At 39.3% G+C, this 23,291-nt stretch overlaps 1 protein-coding gene across 3 annotated transcripts in view; it reads left to right on the top strand.

Annotated features, from left to right (window-relative positions):
* SMARCAD1 (SWI/SNF-related, matrix-associated actin-dependent regulator of chromatin, subfamily a, containing DEAD/H box 1) overlaps positions 1 to 23,291 on the top strand; it is an 85,297-nt gene that overhangs the window by 13,278 nt on the left and 48,728 nt on the right. For all 3 annotated transcript variants that reach the window (XM_065907256.1, XM_065907257.1, XM_065907258.1), the window contains exon 3: positions 9,718 to 9,895. In XM_065907256.1, coding sequence (XP_065763328.1) covers positions 9,718 to 9,895 — 178 coding nt within the window. The remainder of the gene's footprint in view (positions 1 to 9,717; positions 9,896 to 23,291) is intronic.

Below are 23,291 nucleotides of genomic sequence, written 5' to 3'. Positions count from 1 at the left end.
GGGATTGAACTGATGTCCCCAGCATTGATAGGAGGCTTTTTAACCACTGGACCTCCAGGGAAGTCCTAAATAAATCCTTAAACATTTTCTTAGTTATTATTTTCTAATGAGGTAAATATTATAGATATAACCAGCATAAGCAAAGACTCTTGTGGAACCCTCATTTTCTTAAAAGTGAGAAGTTTAAAAGAGGTCCTTAGTTTGAGAAAGCTTTTGTATTATCATCTTTCCTCATTCCCCCATATTATCAAGCCATTTCCTCTGCTGTTAGTCACTTGCCAATCAGGCTGTGGGGGTGCCACTTGGTTCAGAGTAGTATACATGTTTAATGTGTGTATGTATATACATATATTTTTTTTTCCCCACAATAGTGAAAGATGTTTATTAGTTTTCACAATCAATAGCCAGACAAAAATTAAAAGAGAATTACAGTTGCAACCCATAATGCAAACATGATTAACCTAACAATATGAAATAATTACATACAATTTGAGGGGTTAAGTAGAGTGATGTGATAAGTGGAAGTGCATACATGCACATGTTTTCATCCATTCAGCCAGTCTGTCTTTTGTTTGGTGCATTTAATCCATTTACATTTAAGGTACTTATCAATATGTATGGCAGGTTCAGTCCCTGGGTTAGGAAGATCCCTGTAGGATGACATGGCAACCCACTCCAGCATTCTTGCCTGGAGAATCCCATAGACAGAGGAGCCTGGTAAGCTTTAGTCAATAAGGTCGCAAAGAGTTGGACAAGACTGAAGCAACTGAGCGCACGCACGCGGGCGCGCGCACACACACACATACACACATGCACACACAAACACACGATCCTATTACCATTTTCTTAATTGTTTTGGGTTTATTTTGTGTAGGTCTTTTTCCTTCTTGTGCATACTGCTTAGAGAAATTCCTATAGCATTTGTTGTAAAGCTAGTTTGGTGGTGCTGAATTCTCTTAACTTTAGCTTGTCTGGAAAGCTTTTGATTTTTCCACTGAATATGAACAAGTGTCCTGCTGGGTAGAGTATTCTTGGTTGTAGTTTCTTTCCTTTCATCACTTTAAATATGTCGTGTTCCCTTCTGGCTTGTAGAGTTTCTGTTGAAATCAGCTAATATAGCCTGATAAGAATTCCCTTGTATGTTGTCACTTTTCCCTTTGTTACTTTTAATATTTTATCTTTCTCTTTAATTTTTGTCATTTTGATTACTCTGTGTCTCGGTGTGTTCCTTCTTGGGTTTATCCTGCTTAGGATTCTCAGTGCTTCCTAGACTTGGTTGACTATTTCCTTTCCCATGTTAGGGAAGTTTTCTGCTCTTATCTCTTCAAATATTTCCTCAGGTCTTTTCTCCCTTTCTTCTCTTTCTGGGACCCGTGTAATGTGAATGTTAGTGTGTTTAATGTTGTCCCAGAGGTCTCTTAGGCTGTCTTCATTTTTTTTCATTCTTTTTTCTATATTCTGTCCTACAACAGTGACTTCCACCTTTCTGTCTTCCAGGTCACTTACCCATTCTTCTGCCTCAGTTATTTTGCTATTGCTTCCTTCTAGTGTATTGTTCATCTTTGTTATTTAGTACTTCTGGGTCTTTGGTAAATACTTCTTACATCTTCTGCATTCTTTTTCTGAGATCCTGGATCATTTTCACTATCATTATTCTGAATTCTTTTTCTGGAAGGTTGCCTGTCCCCACTTCATTTAGTTGTTTTTCAGGGGGCTTTCGTCTGGGACATAACCCGCCTCTTTTTCATTCTGGCTAACTTTCTATGATGTGATTTTTGTTCTAGTGCTGCAGGATTGTGGTTCCTCTTGCTTCTTCTGTCTGCCTTCTGGTGCATGAGGCTAAGAGGCTAGTATAAGCTTCCTGATGGGGGGTACTGGGCATGGGAAAAACTGAGACTTACTGTGGTGGGCAGTAAAACTTTAATCCAATTATCTGCTAATGTGTGGGGTTGTGCTTCCTCCCTGTTAGTTATTTGGCCTGAGATGACTCAGCCCTGGGATCTGTGGCTCTATGGTAGGGTTAATGGCAACCTCAAAAAGGGCTTAAAAGGGGCACCATCCAGGACTGCTACTGCCAGTGCCTCTGTCCCTGCGGCCATCCATTGCCAACCCACGCTTCCATAGAAGACCCTCCAACACTAGCAAGTAGGTCTAGTTCAGTCTCCTGTGGGATCACTGCTCCTTGTCCCTGGGTCTTGATACTCTCCAGATGTTGTTTGTGCCATCCAAGAGTGAAGTCTGTTACCCCAGTCCTGTGGAAGTCCTATAATCAAATCCCGCTGGCCTTCAAAGTTAGAATTCCTGGGGATTCCCAGTCCCTTTACCAGATCCCCAGGTTGAGAAGCCTGACATGGGGCTCAGAACCTTCACAACAGGGGGAGAACTTCTTCGGTATTATTGTTCTCCAGATTGTGGGTTACTCACCTGGTGAATGTGGGATTTGATTTTATTGTGATTGCGCCCTTCCTACCATCTGCTTGCAGCTTCTTTGTCTGGGGTATCTTTTTTTGGTGGGCTCCAGCATCCTCCTGTTGATGGTTGTTCAACAGCTAGTTGCAATCTTGGTGCTCTTGCAGGAGGAGATGAACACGTGTCCTTCTACTCTATTCTCTTGAACTAATCTAATGTATATTTTTTGATAGTGAACATTGCATATCCAGTAAAAGCTCTTAGTAATTCAGTACCTGTAAGAGAGTAAAGTGAAAGTCACTTAGTCGTGTCTGACTCTTTACAACCCCTGGACTAAATAGTCAATGGAATTCTCCAGGCCAGAATACTGGAGTGGGTAGCCTTTCCCTTCTCCAAGATCTTCACAACCCAGGGATCGAACCCAGGTCTCCTGCATTGCAGGCGGATTCCTTACCAGCTGAGCCACAAGGGAAGCCTGTAAGAAAGCCCAACTTTTTTTCCTGTCTTATTAATGAAGCATATTAAATGTGAATTTTAAAATTATGTCTTCACCATATATTTTGTATTATAATCTGTATATAATAAGTAGGTAGCTCAGCTGGTAAAGAATCTGCAGGCAATGCAGGAGCCCTTGGTTTGATTCCTGGGTTGGGAAGTTCCCCTGGAAAAGGGATAGGCTGCCCACTCCTGTATTCTTGGGCTTCCCTGATGGCTCAGATGATAAAGAATCTGCCTGCAGTTTGAGAGACCTGGATTCGACTGCTGGATTGGGAAGATAAGAGGAGAAGATTAAATAAAAGATGACTATATAATCAGTTCAAGAAACTCTAGTGCTCCTACTACTCACTAATAGAATTTTTACCACCCATCGCCCCCAAACAAACAGTAAGACTTGTTTGAAAAGCTTGTTCTTCACTCTGAATAAAGAAGCTTTTTAAAGATAAGTGGACAATCCAAATCATTTTGTCATGCTGCTGCTGCTGCTGCTAAGTTGTTTCAGTCGTGTCCGACTCTGCAACCCCATAGACAGCAGCCCATCAGGCTCCACCGTCCCTGAGATTCTCCAGGCAAGAACCCTGGAGTGGGTTGCCATTTCCTTCTCCCATTTTGTCATAGCCCTTTTCAAAAAGCTGGACACTTGCTGAACTGTTAAAATTATATGCATTCAGTTCAGTTCAGTCACTCAGTCATGTGTGACTCTTTGTGACCCCTTGAACCACAACACGCCAGGCCTCCCTGTCCATCACCAACTCCCAGAGTTTACCCAAACTCATGTCTATTGAGTCGGTGATGCCATCCAACCATCTCATCCTCTGTCATCATTTTCTCCTCCTGCCTTCAATCTTTCCCAACATCAGGGTCTTTTCAGATGAGTCAGCTCTTTACATCAGGTGGCCAAAATATTGGAGTTTCAGCTTCAACATCAGTCCTTCCAATGAACACCTAGGACTGATTTCCTTTAGGATGGACTGGTTGGATCTCCTTGCAGTCCAAGGGACTGTCAAGAGTCTTCTCCAACACCACAGTTCAAAAGCATCAATTCTTCAGCGCTCAGCTTTCTTTATAGTCCAACTCTCACATCCATACATGACCACTGGAAAAACCATAGCCTTGACTAGATGGACCTTTGTTGACAAAGTAATGTCTCTGTTTTTTAACATACTATCTAGGTTGGTCATAACTTTCCTTCCAAGGAATAAGCGTCTTTTAATTTCATGGCTGAAGTCACCATCTGCAGTGATTTTGGAGTCCAAAAAATTTAAGTCAGCCACTGTTTCTACTGTTTCCCCATCTATTTGCTATGAAGTGATGGGACCAGATGCCATGATCTTAGTTTTCTGAATTACATGCATTGAGTTTAGGTTAAATTTACAATGCAGTAAAGATCTACATTTTTACTTTTACTTCTGGTTTGTGATATATCAGGACCACTGTGTAAAAGCAGAGTCCATAGTACCTTTAATACTTTTTGGATAAGAATTAGACTGTCATTTTATTACTTTACATAATTATCAGAATTTGTAATTGTCTTCATACACATGGCAGTTAACATAGCTGTGGTTTTTTTTTTCCAAAGCGGTTTTTCACCCCAAGCACATTCAACATTTATAAAATTGTTCTGTTTGAACAGTTTTGTGATTTCCTTTTCAGTAATGTTGCTAGGACTTCATTCTTGGAAGAAAAATGTTGTTTTGTGTCCTCTAAGAGATTGGTTATGTAAGCCTTGGTTAATGTTATTTACAAATATGACTCAGGAGCCTTGTGATAGTGATTGCTATCATTTTATGACAGTTAATTGCAGGAAGGTCAAGAGTTTTAGCATGCCAGGATTTCGAGTCTGGGTCTTGGATTTTAGGTCTGATACTTTTCCCTTGTATGACTTTGGACGAGTTGCTTCTTCTGAATCTTAGTTTATCTATAAAATGATGATATAATGTCCCCTTGAAGTTATTGTAAGTATTGAAAATGTGTTTCACTTCTGGACTTGTTACTGAACAGTGGCTAATGGTAGCTGTTGTTTTTTAAATTGGTACTTTTGAGTTAAATTTTCATGTGATCATTCCTTTTTAAAATGTATCATTAATTGGCCCTCCTATCTATGGGTTCTCATCTACAGATCAGCTACAATGGAAATATTAAGAAAGAAAAGTTCCAGGAAGTTCCAAATAGCAAAACAAACTTGCCACACACACACTGTAACTATTTATGTAACTTTCACATGTGTATTTACAGCTCTTTAGAATTTACATGAATCAGGTATTATAAGTAATCCACCTGTGTGCATATGTTATATGAAAATATAAGACCATTTTATTTAAGGAACTTGAACATTCCCACATTTTGAGAGTGTGCAGGGAAGTCCTGGAACCAATCTCCCTAAACCTCACAGATACTGCAGGACAGCTATATTCACTAAACCAGGACACTGACCACTTTTAATATGAATTCCTTAAATCAGGAATTCCTCCTCCTGTATCTAAGGGAGAATAATTTTGAAACTCAGCCCTTGGAGAGAGGAGACCGCAATAGCATATTATATTCACCTGTTTTGGATAAACAAGTGATGCTGACTTTGTTAGTGAGGGCTGCCATAACAAACTTACACAGACTGAGTGACAAAAAGAGCAGACTTACTTTCTCCCATATCTGGAGGCTAGATGTCCAAGATCAAGGTGTTGGTGGGTTTGGTTTCTTGTAAGGTCTTTCTCCTCAACCTCCTTCTCACTGTGTGCCCATGTTGCCTTTCCTCCATGCACACACATCCTTGGCTTCTCTCTCTTAGAAGAACGTCAAGTCATTTTGGATTAGGTTACTAACCTAACTGACTCATTCTAAGTTAGTCACTTCTATGAAGGACCTATCTCCAAATATGTTACATTTTAAGGGGATGGGGGTTGGAACTTTAGCATAGGAATTTTGGTGGGGTTTTTTTTGTAATGTAATTTTTTTTTTCATTTATTTTTATTTGTTGGAGGCTAATTACTTTACAGTATTGTAGTGGTTTTTGCCATACATTGACATGAATCAGCCATGGATTTACATGTGTTCCCCATCCCAATACGCCCCTCCCACCTCCCTCCCCATCCCATCCCTCTGGGTCTTCCCAGTGCACCAGCCCTGAGCACTTGTCTCATGCATCCAACCTGGGCTGGTGATCTGTTTCACCCTTGATAGTATACTTGTTTCAGTGCTATTCTCTCAGAACACCCAACCCTCGCCTTCTCCTGCAGAGTCCAAAAATCTGTTCTGTACATCTGTGTCTCTTTTTCTGTTTTGCATATAGGGTTATCGTTACCATCTTTTTAAATTCCATATATATGCGTTAATATACTGTATTGGTCTATATCTTTCTAGCTTACTTCACTCTGTATAATGGGCTCCAGTTTCATCCACCTCTTTAGAACTAATTCAAATGAATTCTTTTTAATGGCTGAGTAATATTCCATGGTGTATATGTACCATAGCTTCCTTATCCATTCGTCTGCTGATGGGCATCTAGGTTGCTTCCATGTCCTGGCTGTTGTAAACAGTGCTGCGATGAACATTGGGGTGCACGTGTCTCTTTCAGTTCTGGTTTCCTCAGTGTGTATGCCCAGGAGTGGGATTGCTGGGTCATATGGCAGTTCTGTTTCCAGTTTTTTAAGAAATCTCCACACTGTTCTCCATAGTGGCTGTGCTAGTTTGCATTCCCACCAACAGTGTAAGAGGGTTCCCTTTTCTCCACACCCTCTCCAGCATTTATTGCTTGTAGACTTTTGGATAGCAGCCATCCTGACTGGTGTAATGGTACTTCATTGTGGTTTTGATTTTCATTTCTCTGATAATGGGTGATATTGAGCATCTTTTCATGTGTTTGTTAGCCATCTGTATGTCTTCTTTGGAGCAATGTCTGTTTACTTCTTTGGCCCATTTTTTGATTGGGTCACTTATTTTTCTGGAATTGAGTTGCAGGAGTTGCTTGTATATTTTTGAGATTAATCCTTTGTCTGTTTCTTCATTTGCTATTATTTTCTCCCAATCTGAGGGCTGTATTTTCACCTTGCTTATAGTTTCCTTTGTTGTGCAAAGCTTTTAAGTTTCATTAGGTCTCATTTGTTTATTTTTGCTTTTATTTCCAATATTCTGGGAGGTAGGTCATAGAGGATCCTGCTGTGATTTATGTCAGAGAGTGTTTTGCCTATGTTCTCCTCTAGAAGTTTTATGGTTTCTGGTCTTACATTTAGATCTTTAATCCATTTTGAGTTTATTTTTGTGTATGGTGTTAGAAAGTGTTCTAGTTTCATTCTTTTACAAGTGGTTGACCAGTTTTCCCAGCACCACTTGTTAAAGAGGTTGTCTTTTTTTCCATTGTATATCCTTGCCTCCTTTGTCAAAGTTAAGGTGTCTATAGGTATGTGGATTCATCTCTGGACTTTCTATTCTGCTTTGTGCCAGTACCATACTGTCTTGATGACATTGGCTTTGTAGTAGAGCCTGAAGTCAGGCAGGATGATTCTTCCAGTTACATTCTTCTTTCTCAAGATTGCTTTGGCTATTCAAGATTTTTTTATTTCCATACAATTTGTGACATTATTTGTTCTAGTTCTGTGAAAAATACCATTGGTAGCTTGATAGGGATTGCTTTGAATCTATAGATTGCTTTGGGTAGCATAGTCATTTTCACAATATTGATTCTTCCAACCCATGAACACAGTATATTTCTCCATCTATTTGTGTCCTCTCTGATTTCTTTCATCAGTGTTTTATAGTTTTCAATGCATAGGTCTTTTGTTTCTTTAGGTAGATACACTCCTAAGTATTTTATTCTTTTTGTTGCGATGGTGAATGGTACTGTTTCCTTAATTTCTCTTTCAGTTTTCTCATTGTTACTGTATAGGAATGCAAGGGATTTCTGTGTGTTAATTTTATACCCTGCACCATTACTGTATTCATTGATTAGCTCTAGTAATTTTCTGGTAGAGTCTTTAGGGTTTTCTATGTAGAGGATCATGTCATCTGCAAACAGTGAAAGTTTTACTTCTTTTCCTATCTGGATTCCTTTTTTTCTTTTTCTGCTCTGATTGCTGTGGCCAACACTTCCAACACTATGTTGTATAGTAGTGATGAGAGTGGGCACCCTTGTCTTGTTCCTGACTTTAAGGGAAATGCTTTCAATTTTTCACCATTGAGGATAATGTTTGCTGTGGGTTTGTCATGTATAGCTTTTATTATGTTGAGTTATGTTCCTTCTGTTCCTGCTTTCTGGAGAGTTTTTATCATAAATGGATGTCGGATTTTGTCAAAGGCTTTCTCTGCATCTATTGAGATAATCATATGGTTTTTATCTTTCAATTTTTTAATGTGGTGTATTACATTGATTTGTGGATATTAAAGAATCCTTGCCTTCCTGGGAAAAAGCCCACTTGGTCATGATGTATGATCTTTTTAATATGTTGTTGGATTCTGTTTGCTAGAATTTTGTTAAGGATTTTTGCATTTGTGTTCATCAGTGATATTGGCCTGTAGTTTTCTTTTTTGTGGCATCTTTGTCTGGTTTTGGTATTAGGGTGATGGTGGCTTCGTAGAATGAGTTTGGATGTTTGCCTTCTGCAATTTTCTGGAAGAGTTTGAGTAAGATAGGTGTTCGCTCTTCTCTAAATTTTTGGTAGAATTCAGCTGTGAAGCCATCTGGTCCTGGGCTTTTGTTTGCTGGGAGATTTCTGATTACAGTTTTGATTTCCATGCTTGTGATGGGTCTGTTAAGATCTTCTATTTCTTCCTGGTTCAGTTTTGGAAAGTTATACTTTTCTAAGAATTTGTCCATTTCTTCCCAGTTGTCCATTTTATTGGCATATAGCTGCTGGTAGTAGTCTGTTATGATCCTTTGTATTTCAGAGTTGTCTGTTGTGATCTCTCTATTTTCATTTCTAATTTTGTTGATTTGGTTCTTCTCCCTTTGTTTCTTGATGAGTCTGACCAACGGTTTGTCAATTTTATTTACCTTTTCAAAAAAACAGCTTTTAGCTTTGTTGATTTTTGCTTTGGTCTCTTTGTTTCTTTTGCATTTATTTCTGCCCTAATTTTTAAGATTTCTTTCCTTCTATTAACCCTGGGGTTCTTCATTTCTTCCTTCTCTAGTTAGCATAGGAATTTTGGAGGGGACATAATTTGACCCATAACACCAATATTTGCATAAAGCTAGGGTATGTTGGATATTGACAGTGTGCCAATTATCAAATTAAATTCTTAATATATATCTTCTAATTTTTTGTGCACATTAACCCTGTGATTATTAGCATCTCTATTTTATTGAGGACACTGAGATTTAGATTAAGTAACTTGGCTGAGCAATGGGATTGAATTTCAAGTCTTTTGGGCTCTAGTGTCCATGTTCTCTTAGGTAAGAACTGAGTACTAGGAAAGAAAATCTCAGAGGAAAGAAGGTAACAAAACTACTGTTTTGCAGTGTCCACTAAGGTCTTGCTAGTCAATAACCTCTGAAGTGGAAAATCATTTAATGCCAGCACTGGTTGACTATTAATTTTTTCTTTAAAAATTAGGAGGAATTTTCGTTTAAGATTGGAGAAGGAAATGGCAACCCACTCCAGTACTCTTGCCTGGAAAATCCCATGGATGGAGAAGCCTGGTAGGCTTCATGGGGTTGCAAAGAGTCAGACACGACAGAGCACCTTCACTTTGGTTTAAGATGGAACTGTAATGAAGCTAAAGATTTTTGGCACATGATTGTGCTGAGACAGATTTGCACAAACAAAATTTGGCTAATTTTCAGGTTGCTCAAAATGCCTTTCTGCTTTTTGTCTTTTGCAGAAGATTCTAGTGTTCCAGAAACTCCGGAAAATGACGGAAAAGCAACTATATCATATTTCAAGAATCAAAGAGGGATTCAGTACATTGATTTGTCTTCTGATAGTGAAGATGTTGTTTCCCCAAATTGCTCCACTACAGTTCAAGAGAAAAAATTCAACAAAGACACGGTGATTATAGTGTAAGCAACTTAATAGGTTAATTATATTTGCATGTATAAACCCTTATCTTTTTTCTTTTTTAAGAAAACATTATCTTATCTTGAAAACTTTTTATGATTTCCTCCCCCCTTTCCTCCCTTTCCTGACTGCATCTTGGTCATTTTTTCCTAACGAAGAGACATAGAGATAAATGTGTGTGTGTGTACATGTTTGTGTGTATGTGTGTGTGTGAGAGATTGATTCTGGATGACTGATTTTCTCTCGTTTTTTTTTTTTTTGACCTCACAAGTTGGCTTGTGGGTTCTTAGTTCCTGAATCAGGGATTGAGCCCAGGACACAGCAGTAAAACCAGAGTCCTCCCTAATGCACCACCAGGAATTTCCTTGGTTCTGATTTTCAGTAAAAAAGTTCCGTGAGAGTAAATATTTAATCTTTTCATTCTCCATAGATAGGGAATTTATTTTAACAGGTACCTTTGGTCATTTGTAACTACTTCCTGATTTGTTCTTGAATCTGGGGACATATTCAGCGAGCTAGTACAGAGCTTGTATGATAGAAATGTAGTAAATAAATAAAAAATGCAGTATGCCAATAATAAATGTGATGGGCAAAGGGTGGGGGGAGGGGGTACATGGTTTGAGGCCAGGGTTAAGGGCCAACGGTAAAGTACATGGTTGGAAAAGACTTCATTAAATAGATGATGCTTGAGCAGAGATGTGAATATGGTGGGAGGGGCATTAGCAATATCCTGCTTGGTGATGTTTAGTGGTATTATGCCTGTTTAGGGAGAAAGTAGTGAGTCCCATCACTTCATGGCAAAACCTCATGGGGAAACAGTGACAGACTTAATTTTGGGGGTCTCCAAAATCATTGCAGATGGTGACTGCAACCATGAAATTAAAAGACACTTCCTCCTTGGAAGAAAAGCTATGATCAACATAGACAGCATATTAAAAAACAGAGACATTACTTTGTCAACAAAGGTCCGTCTAGTCAAAGCTATGGTTTTTCCAGTAGTCATGTATGGATGTGAGAGTTGGACTATAAAGAAAGCTGAGTGCTGAAGAATTGATGCTTTTGAACTGTGGTGTTGGAGAAGACTCTTGACAGTCCCATGGACTGCAAGGAGATCCAACCAGTCCATCCTAAAGGAAATCAGTCTTGAATATTCATTGGAAGGACTGATGTTGAAGTTAAAACTCCAATACTTTGACCACCTGATGGAAAGAACTGACTTATTGGAAAAGACTCTGAAGCTAGGAAAGATTGAGCACAGGAGGAAAGGGGATGACAGAGGATGAGATGGTTGGATGACATCACTGACTCAATGGACATGAGTTTGGGTGAACTCCAGGAGTTGGTGATGGACAGGAAGGCCTGGCGTGCTGCAGTCCATAGGGTTGCAAAGAGTTGGACTGAGGGACTGAGCTAAACTGACTGAGTGCAGCTAATGCTAGAAAGTGAAGGATCTAAGGTCACAAGGTGAGGAGTAGAATAGGGAAAGGACTTTATCAAGTTAATAAGCCCATAGGCTGTTTGGCTTTTGTTTTGAATGAGAATAAAAGGAGCTAAAGGAGCGTACTGAGGAGAGGAGTAAAACAACCTGATTGATATTTTTAAAAGTCTTAAAGAGTATAAGGGAGTGGTAGTAGAGTCATGAATACTTTTGTAATAACCAAGGTAAAAAAAAAAAGGATGGAAACTTAGACCATTCTCGTACCTATGGGAATGAATAAGAAGTAGTTAGATTCTGGATATACTCTTAAGGTAGAACAGAGAGCCTTTATTGATGGATTGCAATGGAATGGGAGAGAAGGGAGTCCAGATGACCCTAAGATAATTTGACCTGGGCAACTGGAAGGATGGAGTTAACAGTAACTGGGATAAGGAATACTCTACTGTCTTGAGTGTGGTGGAGAGCAGCTTTAGAAGGAAAGATCGACAGTTCAGTCACGGACATGGTGTGTTTGAGAAGACTCTTGGACATTTAGGTGGATGTGTCAGGTAGGCAATTTAGATTTGTAACATTAGGTTCTGGAGAGAGGTCTAGGTTCCACCTCTAAATTTAGGTGTTGTTGGGATGAAAACTGTTAGTCGCCGAGTCATGTCTGACTCTGTGACCCCATGAACTATAGCCAGTAACGCAAGAATACTGGAGTGAGTTTCCATTTCTTTCTCCAAGGGATCTTCCCAACCCAGGGATCGGACCTGGGTCTCCTGCATTGCAGGCCCTTGATATTAAAAGATATACATGATTAGATAAAATCACTAAGAGACACTGCAGTATAGCTGAAAAACAGGCAATGCCTTGGTTGAAGGACTTAGGCCAGAGGAATTCTGGATTTTAGGAACAGAGAGTCATGAGAAGAAACTTGTAGAAGATTCTCAGAAGGAGCAGTCATTGAGGTAAAACTCAACTTCAAAGGTTGTGTGATCAGGAAAGGGTAATGCAGGAGATCAAGGCTGTCCTCTGCTAAGATGAGGATTTCCCTTAAAATGAATTTCCTTTTGTGCATAAGCTTAGATGAACATGCCTTTGTCCTGAATTTCACTGTGAAATAAAAAATTGTGATGATCCTATGTGGTAGATCCTGAGAAAAATTGATACATTAGCACTCCAAATTTTACTTTTTATTTTGAAAAGAATTTAAATTTCCAGAAAAGTTACAAGAATAACCAATTTCCACAATCCTTTTAAAAAGATTCACCCATTGTTAACATTTTCCCATATTTGCTTTTCACCTTCATATAATAATAATGAGAATTATTGTATTTTTATTTATCTTTTTATGACTGCACTGGACTTGCTCTAGTTGCAGTGAGTGGGGACTACTCCAGTTGTGGTACTCAGGCTTCTCATTGCATTGGTTTCTCTTATTGCAAAACATGGGCTCTGGGCACTCAGGCTTCAGTGGTTGCAGCTCACAGGCTCTAGAGCACAGGCTCAGTAGTTGAGGTGCATGAGCTTAGTTGTCCCACGTTACGTGGGATCTTTCTGGACCACGGATCAAACCTGTTTACCCTTAAAATATAAATTGGTGTACTCATTCCTCCAACAAGAATGTCTTGTAATGAAAAAACAAATCAGCTGAACTAAGCTTTGTGCTCAGTAATGTAGTTGTTTAAATCAGTAATAATACTGATTTAAGTTCCTTATCTTTTGATGAACACATAACAGTTTGATTTCAACACAGGTGGTTAGTTCATGAATCATATTTTGGTAGTACTCTATAATAAAGCTATCTCTAGCAACATGCATTGGGTTTAATTCATCATGTGTCTTTAGTCTGGTTTAATCTGAAATTTTCTCAGCCTTTTTTTTGATTACCATGATTTTTGTTACTTTGTGAAGGTAATAAACCAGGTATTTTAGGATATCTCTCACTTTCTACATAGCTTCCCTGTGACTGGGGCAGGAAAGAATCTGCCTGCAATGCGAGACCCAGTTTCGATTCCTGGGTCGGAAAGATCCCTTGGAGAAGGGAATGGCACCGCATTCCAATATTCTTGCCTGGAGAATCCCACGAACAGAGGAGCCTGGCAGGCTACAGTCCATGGGGTTGCAAAGAGTCGAACATGACTGAGCAACTGACACTTTCATTTTCTCAATTTCTACACCCCTAATGCGCCCAAGAATTGATGCTTTTGAACTGTGGTGTTGAAGAAGACTCTTGAGAGTCCCTTGGACTGCAAGAAGATCAAACCAGCCAATCCTAAAGGAAATGAGTCTTGAATATGCATTGGAAGGACTGATGCTGAAGCTGAAGCCTCAGTACTTTGGCCACCTGATGTGAAGAACTGATTCATTGGAAGAGACACTGATGCTGGGAAAGATCAAAGGGAGGAAGAGAAGGGGATGACAGAGGTTGAGATGGTTGGATGGCATCACCAACTTGATGGACATCACTTTGAGCAAGCTCCAGGAGTTGGTGATGGACAGGGAAACCTGGCGTGCTGGAGTTCATGGGGTTAGAAAGAGTCAGATGACTGAGCAACTAAATTGAACTGATACTTAGATTAGTATTACGAATTTATCAACAATGCATAAGAGAGTTTACTCTTCTCTCCGTAGGGCTTTGTTTGTTCTTTTCTTCTCTCGTAAATACAGACTGAAATTGAAGAAAGTGGAGAAAACCACTATATCATTCAGATATGACCTAAATCAAATCCCTTATGACTATACAGTTTAGGTGAGAAATAGATTTAAGGTACTAGATCTGATAGACAGACTGCCTGATGAATTTTGGATGGAGGTTCATGAGGTACAGGAGACAGGAATCAAGACCATCCCAAGAAAAAGAAATGCAAAAAAGCAAAATGGCTTTCTGAGGAAGCGTTACAAATATCTGTGAAAAGATCAAAAGCGAAAAGCAAAGGAGAAAAGAAAACATATACATTTGAATGCAGAGTTCCAAAGAATAGCAAGGAGTGGTAAGAAAGCCTTCCTCAGAAATCAGTGCAAAGACAGAGGAAAACAATAGAATGGGAAAGACTAGAGATCTCTTCAAGAAGATTACAGATACCAAGGGAGCATTTCATGCAAAGATGGGCTCAATAAAGGACAGAAAGTGTAGGGACCTAATAGAAGCAGAAGATATTAAGAGGTGGCAAGAATACACAGAAGAGCTGTACAAAAAAGATCTTCACGACCCAGGTAATCATTATGGTGTGATCACTCACCTAGACCCAGACATCCTGGAATGTGAAGTCAAGTGGGCCTTAGGAGGGATCACTACAAACAAAGCTAGTGGAGGTGATGGAATTCCAGTTGAGCTATTTCAAATCCTGAAAGATGACACTGTGAAAGTGCTGCACTCAATATGCCAGCAAATTTAGAAAACTCAGCAGCGGCCACAGGACTGCAAAAGGTCAGTTTTCATTCCAATCCCTAAGAAAGGCAGTGCCAAAGAATGCTCAAACTACCACACGATTGCACTCATCTCACACGCTAGTAAAGTAATGCTCAAAATTCTCCAAGCCAGACTTCAGCAATACATGAACCATGAACTTCCAGGTGTTCAAGCTGGTTTTAGAAAAGGCAGAGGAACCAGAGATCAAATTGCCAACATCTGCTGGATCATCAAAAAAGCAAAAGAGTTCCAGAAAAACATCTATTTCTGCTTTATTGACTATGCCAAAGCCTTTGATTGTGTGGAACACAATAAACTGTGGAAAATTCTGCAAGAAATGGGCATACCAGACACTTGACCTGCCTCTTGAGAAACCTGTATGCAGGTCAGGAAGCAACAGAACTGGACATGGAACAACAGACTGGTTCCAAATAGGAAAAGGAGTACTTCAAGGCTGCATATTGTCACCCTGCTTATTTAATTTATATGCAGAGTACATCATGAGAAATGCTGGGCTGGAGGAAGCACAAGCTGGAATCAAGATTGCCAGGAGAAATATCAATAACCTCAGATATGCAGATGACGCCACCCTTATGGCAGAAAGTGAAGAAGAACTAAAGAGCCTCTTGATGAAAGTGAAACAGGAGAGTGAAAAAGTTGGCTTAAAGCTCAACATTCAGAAAACTAAGATCATGGCATCTGGTCCCATCACTTCATGGCAAATAGATGGGAGAAAGTGACTGACTTTATTTTGGGGTCTCCAAAATAATTGCAGATGGTGATTGCAGCCATGATATTAAAAGACGCTTACTTCCTTGGAAGGAAGGTTATGACCAACTTAGATAGCATATTAAAAAGCAGAGACATTACTTTGCCAACAAAGGTCTGACTAGTCAAGGCTATGGTTTTTCCAGTAGTCATGTATGGATGTGAGAGTTGGACTATAAAGAAAGCTGAGCACTGAAGAATTGATGCTTTTGAACTGTGGTGTTGGAGAAGACTCTTGAGAGTCCCTTGGACTGCAAGGAGATCCAACCAGTCCATCCTAAAGGAGATCAGTCCTGTGTTTTCATTGGAAGGACTGATGCTAAAGCTGAAACTCCAATACTTTGGCCACCTGATGTGAAGAGCTGACTCATTTGAAAAGACCCTGATATTGGGAAAGATTCAGGGCAGGAGGAGAAGGGGACGACAGAGGATGAGATGATTGGGTGGCATCACCGACTCAATATACATGGGTTTGGGTGGACTCCGTGAGTTGGTGTGGGACAGGGAGGCCTGCTCATGGGGTTGCAAAGAGTCAGACACGACTGAGCGACTGAACTGAACTGAACTAAATTGATGGGCCAAAGTTGAATTCGCAAGCCTGAAATTGGAATTCACCATTTCTTCAAGTAGCACCTTTTTAAAGGAATGGCATTTGGAAATCTGGGTGTGATGTGTGTTCTTTCTTTGCTGTTGGGTGAAACGGGATTGTCATTGCCCTTGCAGCAAGAATGGGCTGGGATATGAGAGAGAATGTTGTGGGGTTTTTGTTGTTGTTTTTAAAATCATAAGCTTGTAATAATATATTTTATTCTGACCTAATACTGTAAGACTCTCCCTTGCCTCTCCTCTGTATTTCCTTCTCTGATAGTGAGAACTCTGTTTCTACCAGTATCATTACATTTGCTAATTTGTTCAGTCACCCAGTGTACATATAATAGTTTCAGAATTGCTGTTGTCATACTGCTTGACTATTAAGCCCACTAAGAGTTTAAGATTTATAAGTTTTATGCTGTCTTTAGGTGAAGGTGTATGGTTACAGTACTTAGATTATTTATTGAAATATTTCTTTGTTATTCACTTTAAGTGTAGTTCAGTATGTTAATTTTTGTTTGTGTTCCTTTTAGGGTTTATTCCCCTTGTCCCTTTTTAGAAAAAAGTTTACCTTCAAATATTTAAAATATTAACATGGTTTCAAAAGTCAAAACTCAACATAGAATGTGCTTAGAGAAGAACTGAAGTAGGAAATGACAACCCACTCCAGTATTCTTGCCTGGAAAATCTCATGGACAGAGGAGCCTGGCAGGCTGCAGTCCGTGGGGTTGCAAAGAGTTGGACACGACTCAGCATCTAAGCACAGAGAAGTATTAGCTTCCTGTGCCTCCTCCTACCAGCGTCTTCCTCCTCCCACCTCAGAACTAACCAGTTAGTTTTTCGTCATACTTTGTTTTTTTTTTAATGTCTCTTTTTTTTCTTCTTTGCTACACAGAAGTTAGCACTCTGTATCTTGTGCTGTGTATGAGTAAATAATATGTATTCTTTGTTTTATTAACTTCAGTTCAGTCTGTCAGTCATGTTCAACTGTTTGTGATCCTATGGACTGCAGCACTCCAGGCTTCCCTGTCCAACAACTCCTGGACCTTGCTCGAACTCATGTGCATTGAGTCGGTGACGCCATCCAACCATCTCATCCTCTATCATAGATGAGATATATTAACTTAGCAGTATGTATATATATCCTGGAACTCATGTAAGCTCATAAAAATCCTTATTGTTTTTCACAACTCTTTGGCAGTGCATTGTTTTCCATAGTTACAGTCAGTTACAATCAATGCATGGGCCTTTTTAATTACCAGGGTTTCTTAACCTTGACACTGGTGACGTTTTGGGCCAGGTGGTTCTTTGTTATGAGGGGCTGTCCTGTGTGCTCTAGAATGTTTAGCAGAATCCCCGACCTCTGCCAGTTAAATGCCCATAGCACCTCGGTAGGCAAGACAGTCAAAAATGTCTCCAGCCAGTGCCAGTGTCCTCTCAGGGGAAAGCAGCCTCCCTTTGAGAACCACTGATGGAGAGAATTTTATTTCTTGGGGATGGTCTTGCTCCCTGTCTCCTGTACAGTGTTGCTAACCTCTGACCATAGTTCATCAGGCACTCTGTTTATCAGATCTAGTCCCTTAAATCTATTTCTCACTTCCACTGTATAATCAAAAGGGATGTGATATAGGTCGTACCTAAATGGTCTAGTGGTTTTCCCTACTTTCTTCAATTTAAGTCTGAATTTGGCAATAAGGAGTTCATGATCAGAGCCACAGTCAACTCCCGGTCTTGTTTTTGCTGACTGTATAGAGCTTCTCCATCTTTGGCTGCAAATAGTATAATTAACTTGATTTCAGTGTTGACCATCTGGTGATGTCCACATGTAGAGTCTTCTCTTGTGGTGTTGGAAGAGGGTGTTTGCTATGACAGTGCCTTCTCTTGGCAAAACTCTTACCTTTTGCCCTGCTTCATTCTGTACTCCAAAGCCAAATTTGCTTGGTGTTACTGCAGGTATTTCTTGACTTCCTACTTTTGCATAATGAAAAGGACATCTTTTTTGGGTGTTAGTTCTAGGTCTTAAAGGTCTTCATAGAACCATTCAACTTGTTCAGCATTACTGATCAGGCCGTAGACTTGAATTACTGTGATATTGAATAACTTGCCTTGGAAACGAACAGAGATCATTCTGTCGTTTTTGAGATTGTATCCAAGTACTGCATTTCAGGCTCTTTTGTTCACAATGATAGCTACTCCATTTCTTCTGAGGGATTCTTGCCCACAGTAGTAGATATAATGGACATCCGAGTTAAATTCACCCATTCCAGTCCATTTTAGTTTGCTGACTCCTAAAATGTCAGTGTTCACTCTTGTCATCTCCTGTTTGACCACTTCCAATTTGTCTTGATTCATGGACCTAACATTCCAGGTTCCTATGCAATATTGCTCTTCACAATATCGGACCTTGCTTCCATCACCAGTCACATCCACCACTGGGTGGTATTTTTGCTTTGGCTCCGTCTCTTCATTCTTTTTGGAGTTATTTCTCCACTGATCTCCAGTTGCATAGTGTGTACCTACTGACCTGGGGAGTTCATCTTTCAGTGTCCTATCTTTTTGCCTTTTCGTGCTGTTCATGGGATTCTCAAGGCAAGAATACTGAAGTGGTTTGCCATTCCGTTCTCCTGTGGACCACATTCTGTCAGACCTTGCCACCATGACCCTTCCGTCTTGGGTGGCCCTGCGTGGCATGGCTCACAGTTTCATTGAATTAGACAAGGTTTCATGATTTAGAGAATCTAATCCATGTGATTAGATTTTTAGTTTCAGGTGATTGTGGTTTTCAATCTGTCTGCCCTCTGATGGAGAAGGAAAAGAGGCTTATGGAAGCTTCTTGATGGGAGAGACTGACTTAGAAGGAAACTAGGTCTTGTTCTGATGAGCGAGCCATGTTCAGTAAATCTTTAATGCAATTTTCTGTTCATGGGTGGAGCTATGGGATTTAAGGGACTAGATCTGATAGAGTGCCTGATGAACTACAGACGCAGTTCCTCACATTGTACAGGAGACCGGGATCAAGACCATCCCCAAGAAAAAGAAATGAAAAAAAGCAAAATGGCTGTCTCAGGAGGGCTTACAAATAGCTGTGAAAAGAAGAGAAGGGAAAAGCAAAGGAGGAAAGGAAAGATATACCCATTTGAATGCAAAGTTCCAAAGAATAGCACGGAGAGATAAGAAAGCCTTCCTCAGTGATCAGTGCAAAGAAATAGAGGAAAACAATAGAATGGGAAAGACTAGAGATCTCTTCAAGAAAATTAGAGATACCAAGGGAACTTTTCATGCAAAGATGGGCTCAATGAAGGACAGAAGTGGTATGGACCTAATAGAAGTGGAAGATATTAAGAAGAGGTGGCAAAAATACACAGAAAAACTACACAAAAAAGATCTTCACGACCCAGATAATTACAACGGTGTGATCACTCACCTAGACCCAGACATCCTAGAACGTGAATTCAAATGAACCTTAGGAAGTATCAGTATGAATAAAGCTAGTGGAGGTGATGGAATTCCAGCTGAGCTATTTCAAATCCTAAAAGATGATGCTGTGAAAGTGCCGCACTCAATATGCCAGCAAATTTGGAAAACTCAGCAGTGATCACAGGACTGGAAAAGGTAAGCAATCTAAAGATTCAATGCAATCCCTATCAAGCTACCAATGGTATTTTTCACAGAACTAGAACAAATAATTTCACAATTTGTATGGAAATACAAAAAACCTCAAATAGCCAAAGTAATCTTTAGAAAGAAGAATGAAACAGGAGGAATCAACCTGCCTGACCTCAGACTATACTACAAAGCCACAGTCATCAAGACAGTATGGTACTGGCACAAAGACAGTTTTCATTCCAATCCTAAAGAAAGGCACTGCCAAAGAATGTTCAAACTACTGCACAGTTGCCCTGATCTCACATGCTAATAAAGTAATGCTCAAAATTCTCCAAGCCAGGCTTCAACAATATGTAAACTGTGAACTTCCAGATGTTCAAGCTGGTTTTAGAAAAGGCAGAAGAACCAGAGATCAAATTGCCAACATCTGCTGGATCATCAAAAAAGCAAGAGAGTTCCAAAAAAAACCTCTTACTGCTTTATTGTTTATGCCAAAGCCTTTGACTATGTGAATCACAATAAACTGTGGAAAATTCTGAAAGAGATGGGAATACCAGACCACCTGCCCTGCCTCTTGAGAAATCTGTATGCAAGTCAAGAAGCAACAGTTAAAAATGGAACAATGGACTGATTCCAAATTGGGAAAGGAGTATGTCAAGGCTGTATATCGTCATTCTATTTATTTAACTCATATGCAGAGTACATCATGAGAAATGCTGGACTGAAGGAAGCACAAGCTGGAATCAAGATTGCTGGGAGAAATATCAGTAACCTCAGATATGCAGATGACACCACCCTTATGGCAGAAACTGAAGAACAACTAAAGGGCCTCTTGATGAAAGTGAAAGGAGAGTGAAAAAGTTGGCTTAAAACTCAACATTCAGAAAACTAAAATCATGGCATCTGGTCCCATCACTTGATGACAAATAGATGGAGAAACAGTATAACAGTGTCAGACTTTATTTTTTGGGGCTCCAAAATCACTGCAGATGGTGACTGCAGCCATGAAATTAAGACACTTATTCCTTGGAAGAAAAGTTGCGACCAACCTAGACAGCATGTTAAAAAGCAGAGATATTACTTTTTCAGCAAAGGTCTGTCTAGTCAAGGCTGTAGTTTTCCAGTAGTCATGTATGGATGTGAGAGTTGGACCATAAAGAATGCTGAACACCAAGAATTGATGCTTTTGATCTGAGATGTTGGAGAAGACTCTTGAGATTCTCTTGGAATGCAAGAAGATCCAGCCAGTCCATCCTATAGGAAATCAGTTCTTAATATTCATTTGAAAGGACTGATATGGAAGCTGAAACTTCAATACTTTGGCCACCTGATGCAAGGAGCTGACTCATTTGAAAAGAGCCTGATTGTGGGAAAGATTGAAGGCGGAAGGAAAAGGTAAGGACAGAGGATGAGATGATTGGATGGCATCAACGACTCAGTGGATATAAGTTTGAGTAAACTCCAGGAGTTGGTGATGGACAGGGAGGCCTGGCGTGCTGCAGTCCATGCAGTCACAAAGAGTTGGACCTGACTGAGTGACTGAACTGAACAGATAGAGATAGTAGAAACTCTGCCAATTAATTGATCGAAGTCTCTCCGGAAACATTAATAGATAAGAAGGAGCTGAAGATAGAATCCTTGATAATACTGGAATTCAAAAAAGTAAAAAAAGGAAGAAAGCCTTCTATACAGATTAAGGACAGGCTAAGAGGTAAAGGGAAAATCAGAAGTAATGATACTGCAGTACCCATGGATGAGGGTTGGGGGTGGGGCTGCATTTTCAAAGAACAACAGTGTTTTGAGACCACAGAAGAACAGAAAACTAATGAAAGATTTAGGAGTTTTGTTGTTCTTTTAAATCACATTTGACATTTTAGAGGATATTATTGCCCTTAGAACCATTACTCTGAGGCAGTGGGGCAGAAGATACATAACAGTAAGTTGAGAACCATATAAGAGATGAGGAAATAAAAATGCAATCTTGAACACATAGGATTGAAGGGAAGAGCTTAAAGCTAAAGCTTAAAGTAAACAGTTAATTCCTGTAGACATTAGGCCTGGAATCACTTAGCTGGGAGAGTGTGTGTAAACAGAAGGGAATAAATAACTTGATCTGAGACCAGATAAAAGAACACAAAGTGGTCATTCTTGTTCTTTGAGATTTTTTCTCTTATTTTTAAAACTTTGGTCATACTCAAATAATAATTAATGAACATGTATATATACCACCTACATTTAACAATTGTTACTATTTTCCCATTGCATTATTTTTTTATTAGCTGAAGTATTTTAAAGTAAATAATAGATACCCCAACACTTCTCCCCTTAGTACTTGCTATGTATCCCACTTACATAAATACTACTATCAGTGAGCAGTTCTCTACATCATATAATCCCCAGTTTATATTTAGATTTCATGTGTTTTGTAGCTAGTTTTTCAAATCAGAATCCAAATAAGGAACATTGACTGTCCTGACTCTTAATTAACTATCCTTTGATCTTAAAATAGTAAACTGCCCTCCTCTCTTTTTAAAGCATTTTAACTTACTGAAGAAATCGAGTCTTTAGACACAACAGACTTTTCTGGTTGCGTCTTCATGATTGTACTGAATTTATTTCTTTGTCTTTTATATCTCCTATAAATTGGACATTAAGTCGAAGGCTTGATAAGATTCATTGTCAGCATGAAAACTTCCTACATCGAGAGGCACATGAGTTTGTCCCACAGAATGGTGGTGAATCTGATCACTAGTTTAAGGGTGTGATGGTCAGACTTCATATTTAAAGGACATTTAAAGTAGTTATACAGTGCAAAAATTGTAAAAGGATTCCAACCTGAAAGCTTCATTTTCTCAGTGAACTCAGGGAAAAACCAGTTAGGGAGTGTGAATGTAGTAAGTCAGAGTGAAAATTTAGAGTTGAGTATGTAAGAAATGAGAAATCTGAGTGTAATGGAAAGGGAGATGCGTGTAATTGTCTTCATTAAAGGAAGAGATTTATTTAATCTTGTTACTTTAGAGAAGTTTTTCAGAGCAAGATTCAAGAAGTCAGCCCAGAAGTTTGTTAAAATACATACTTTTTGTCCTTCACAGTCCATTTTTATATGTTTCAGGAGATTCTTCGACATAACTGGTATCTTAACAGGTGCAGCTAAACTAAGTAAAGAGAAGTTACTAAAATGCAGGTCCTGGATATGTGTCTAAAAGAGCTGTCCAAGAACAGAATTAGCTGCATAGCAAAGTCTGCATTCTCTCGCACTGGGAATATACTTGACTATATTTCTACCTCTGATCTCTGTAACTTCTACCCACTTGTTAATACTTCTGCTTTCTGATCTTCAGAATGCTTACTGTGGTAGAAAATCAAAATTTCAAAATGAATTCTATTGTTTGGGAGAAACATGAATGAAATTTGGCTCACAGTGTCTTTTATATAAGATAAACATATGAACTGAAATGTAATGAGATTAAAGTTAGTCGCTGCTGGATGAAGCCTTGTGTAAAACAAATGCTCCCTATCTACTAAAGAAGTTTTGGTTTTGGTAGACAGTGTAATATTGAATGGACCATTTTGATTTTAACATTTTGATTCTGATCACCTA

This window comes from Muntiacus reevesi, chromosome 16 (assembly GCF_963930625.1).
Source record: "Muntiacus reevesi chromosome 16, mMunRee1.1, whole genome shotgun sequence".
Classification (NCBI taxonomy): Eukaryota; Metazoa; Chordata; class Mammalia; order Artiodactyla; family Cervidae; genus Muntiacus; species Muntiacus reevesi.
Note: the sequence above shows the minus strand (reverse complement) of the source record. Positions and strands in the feature narration are given on the sequence as shown.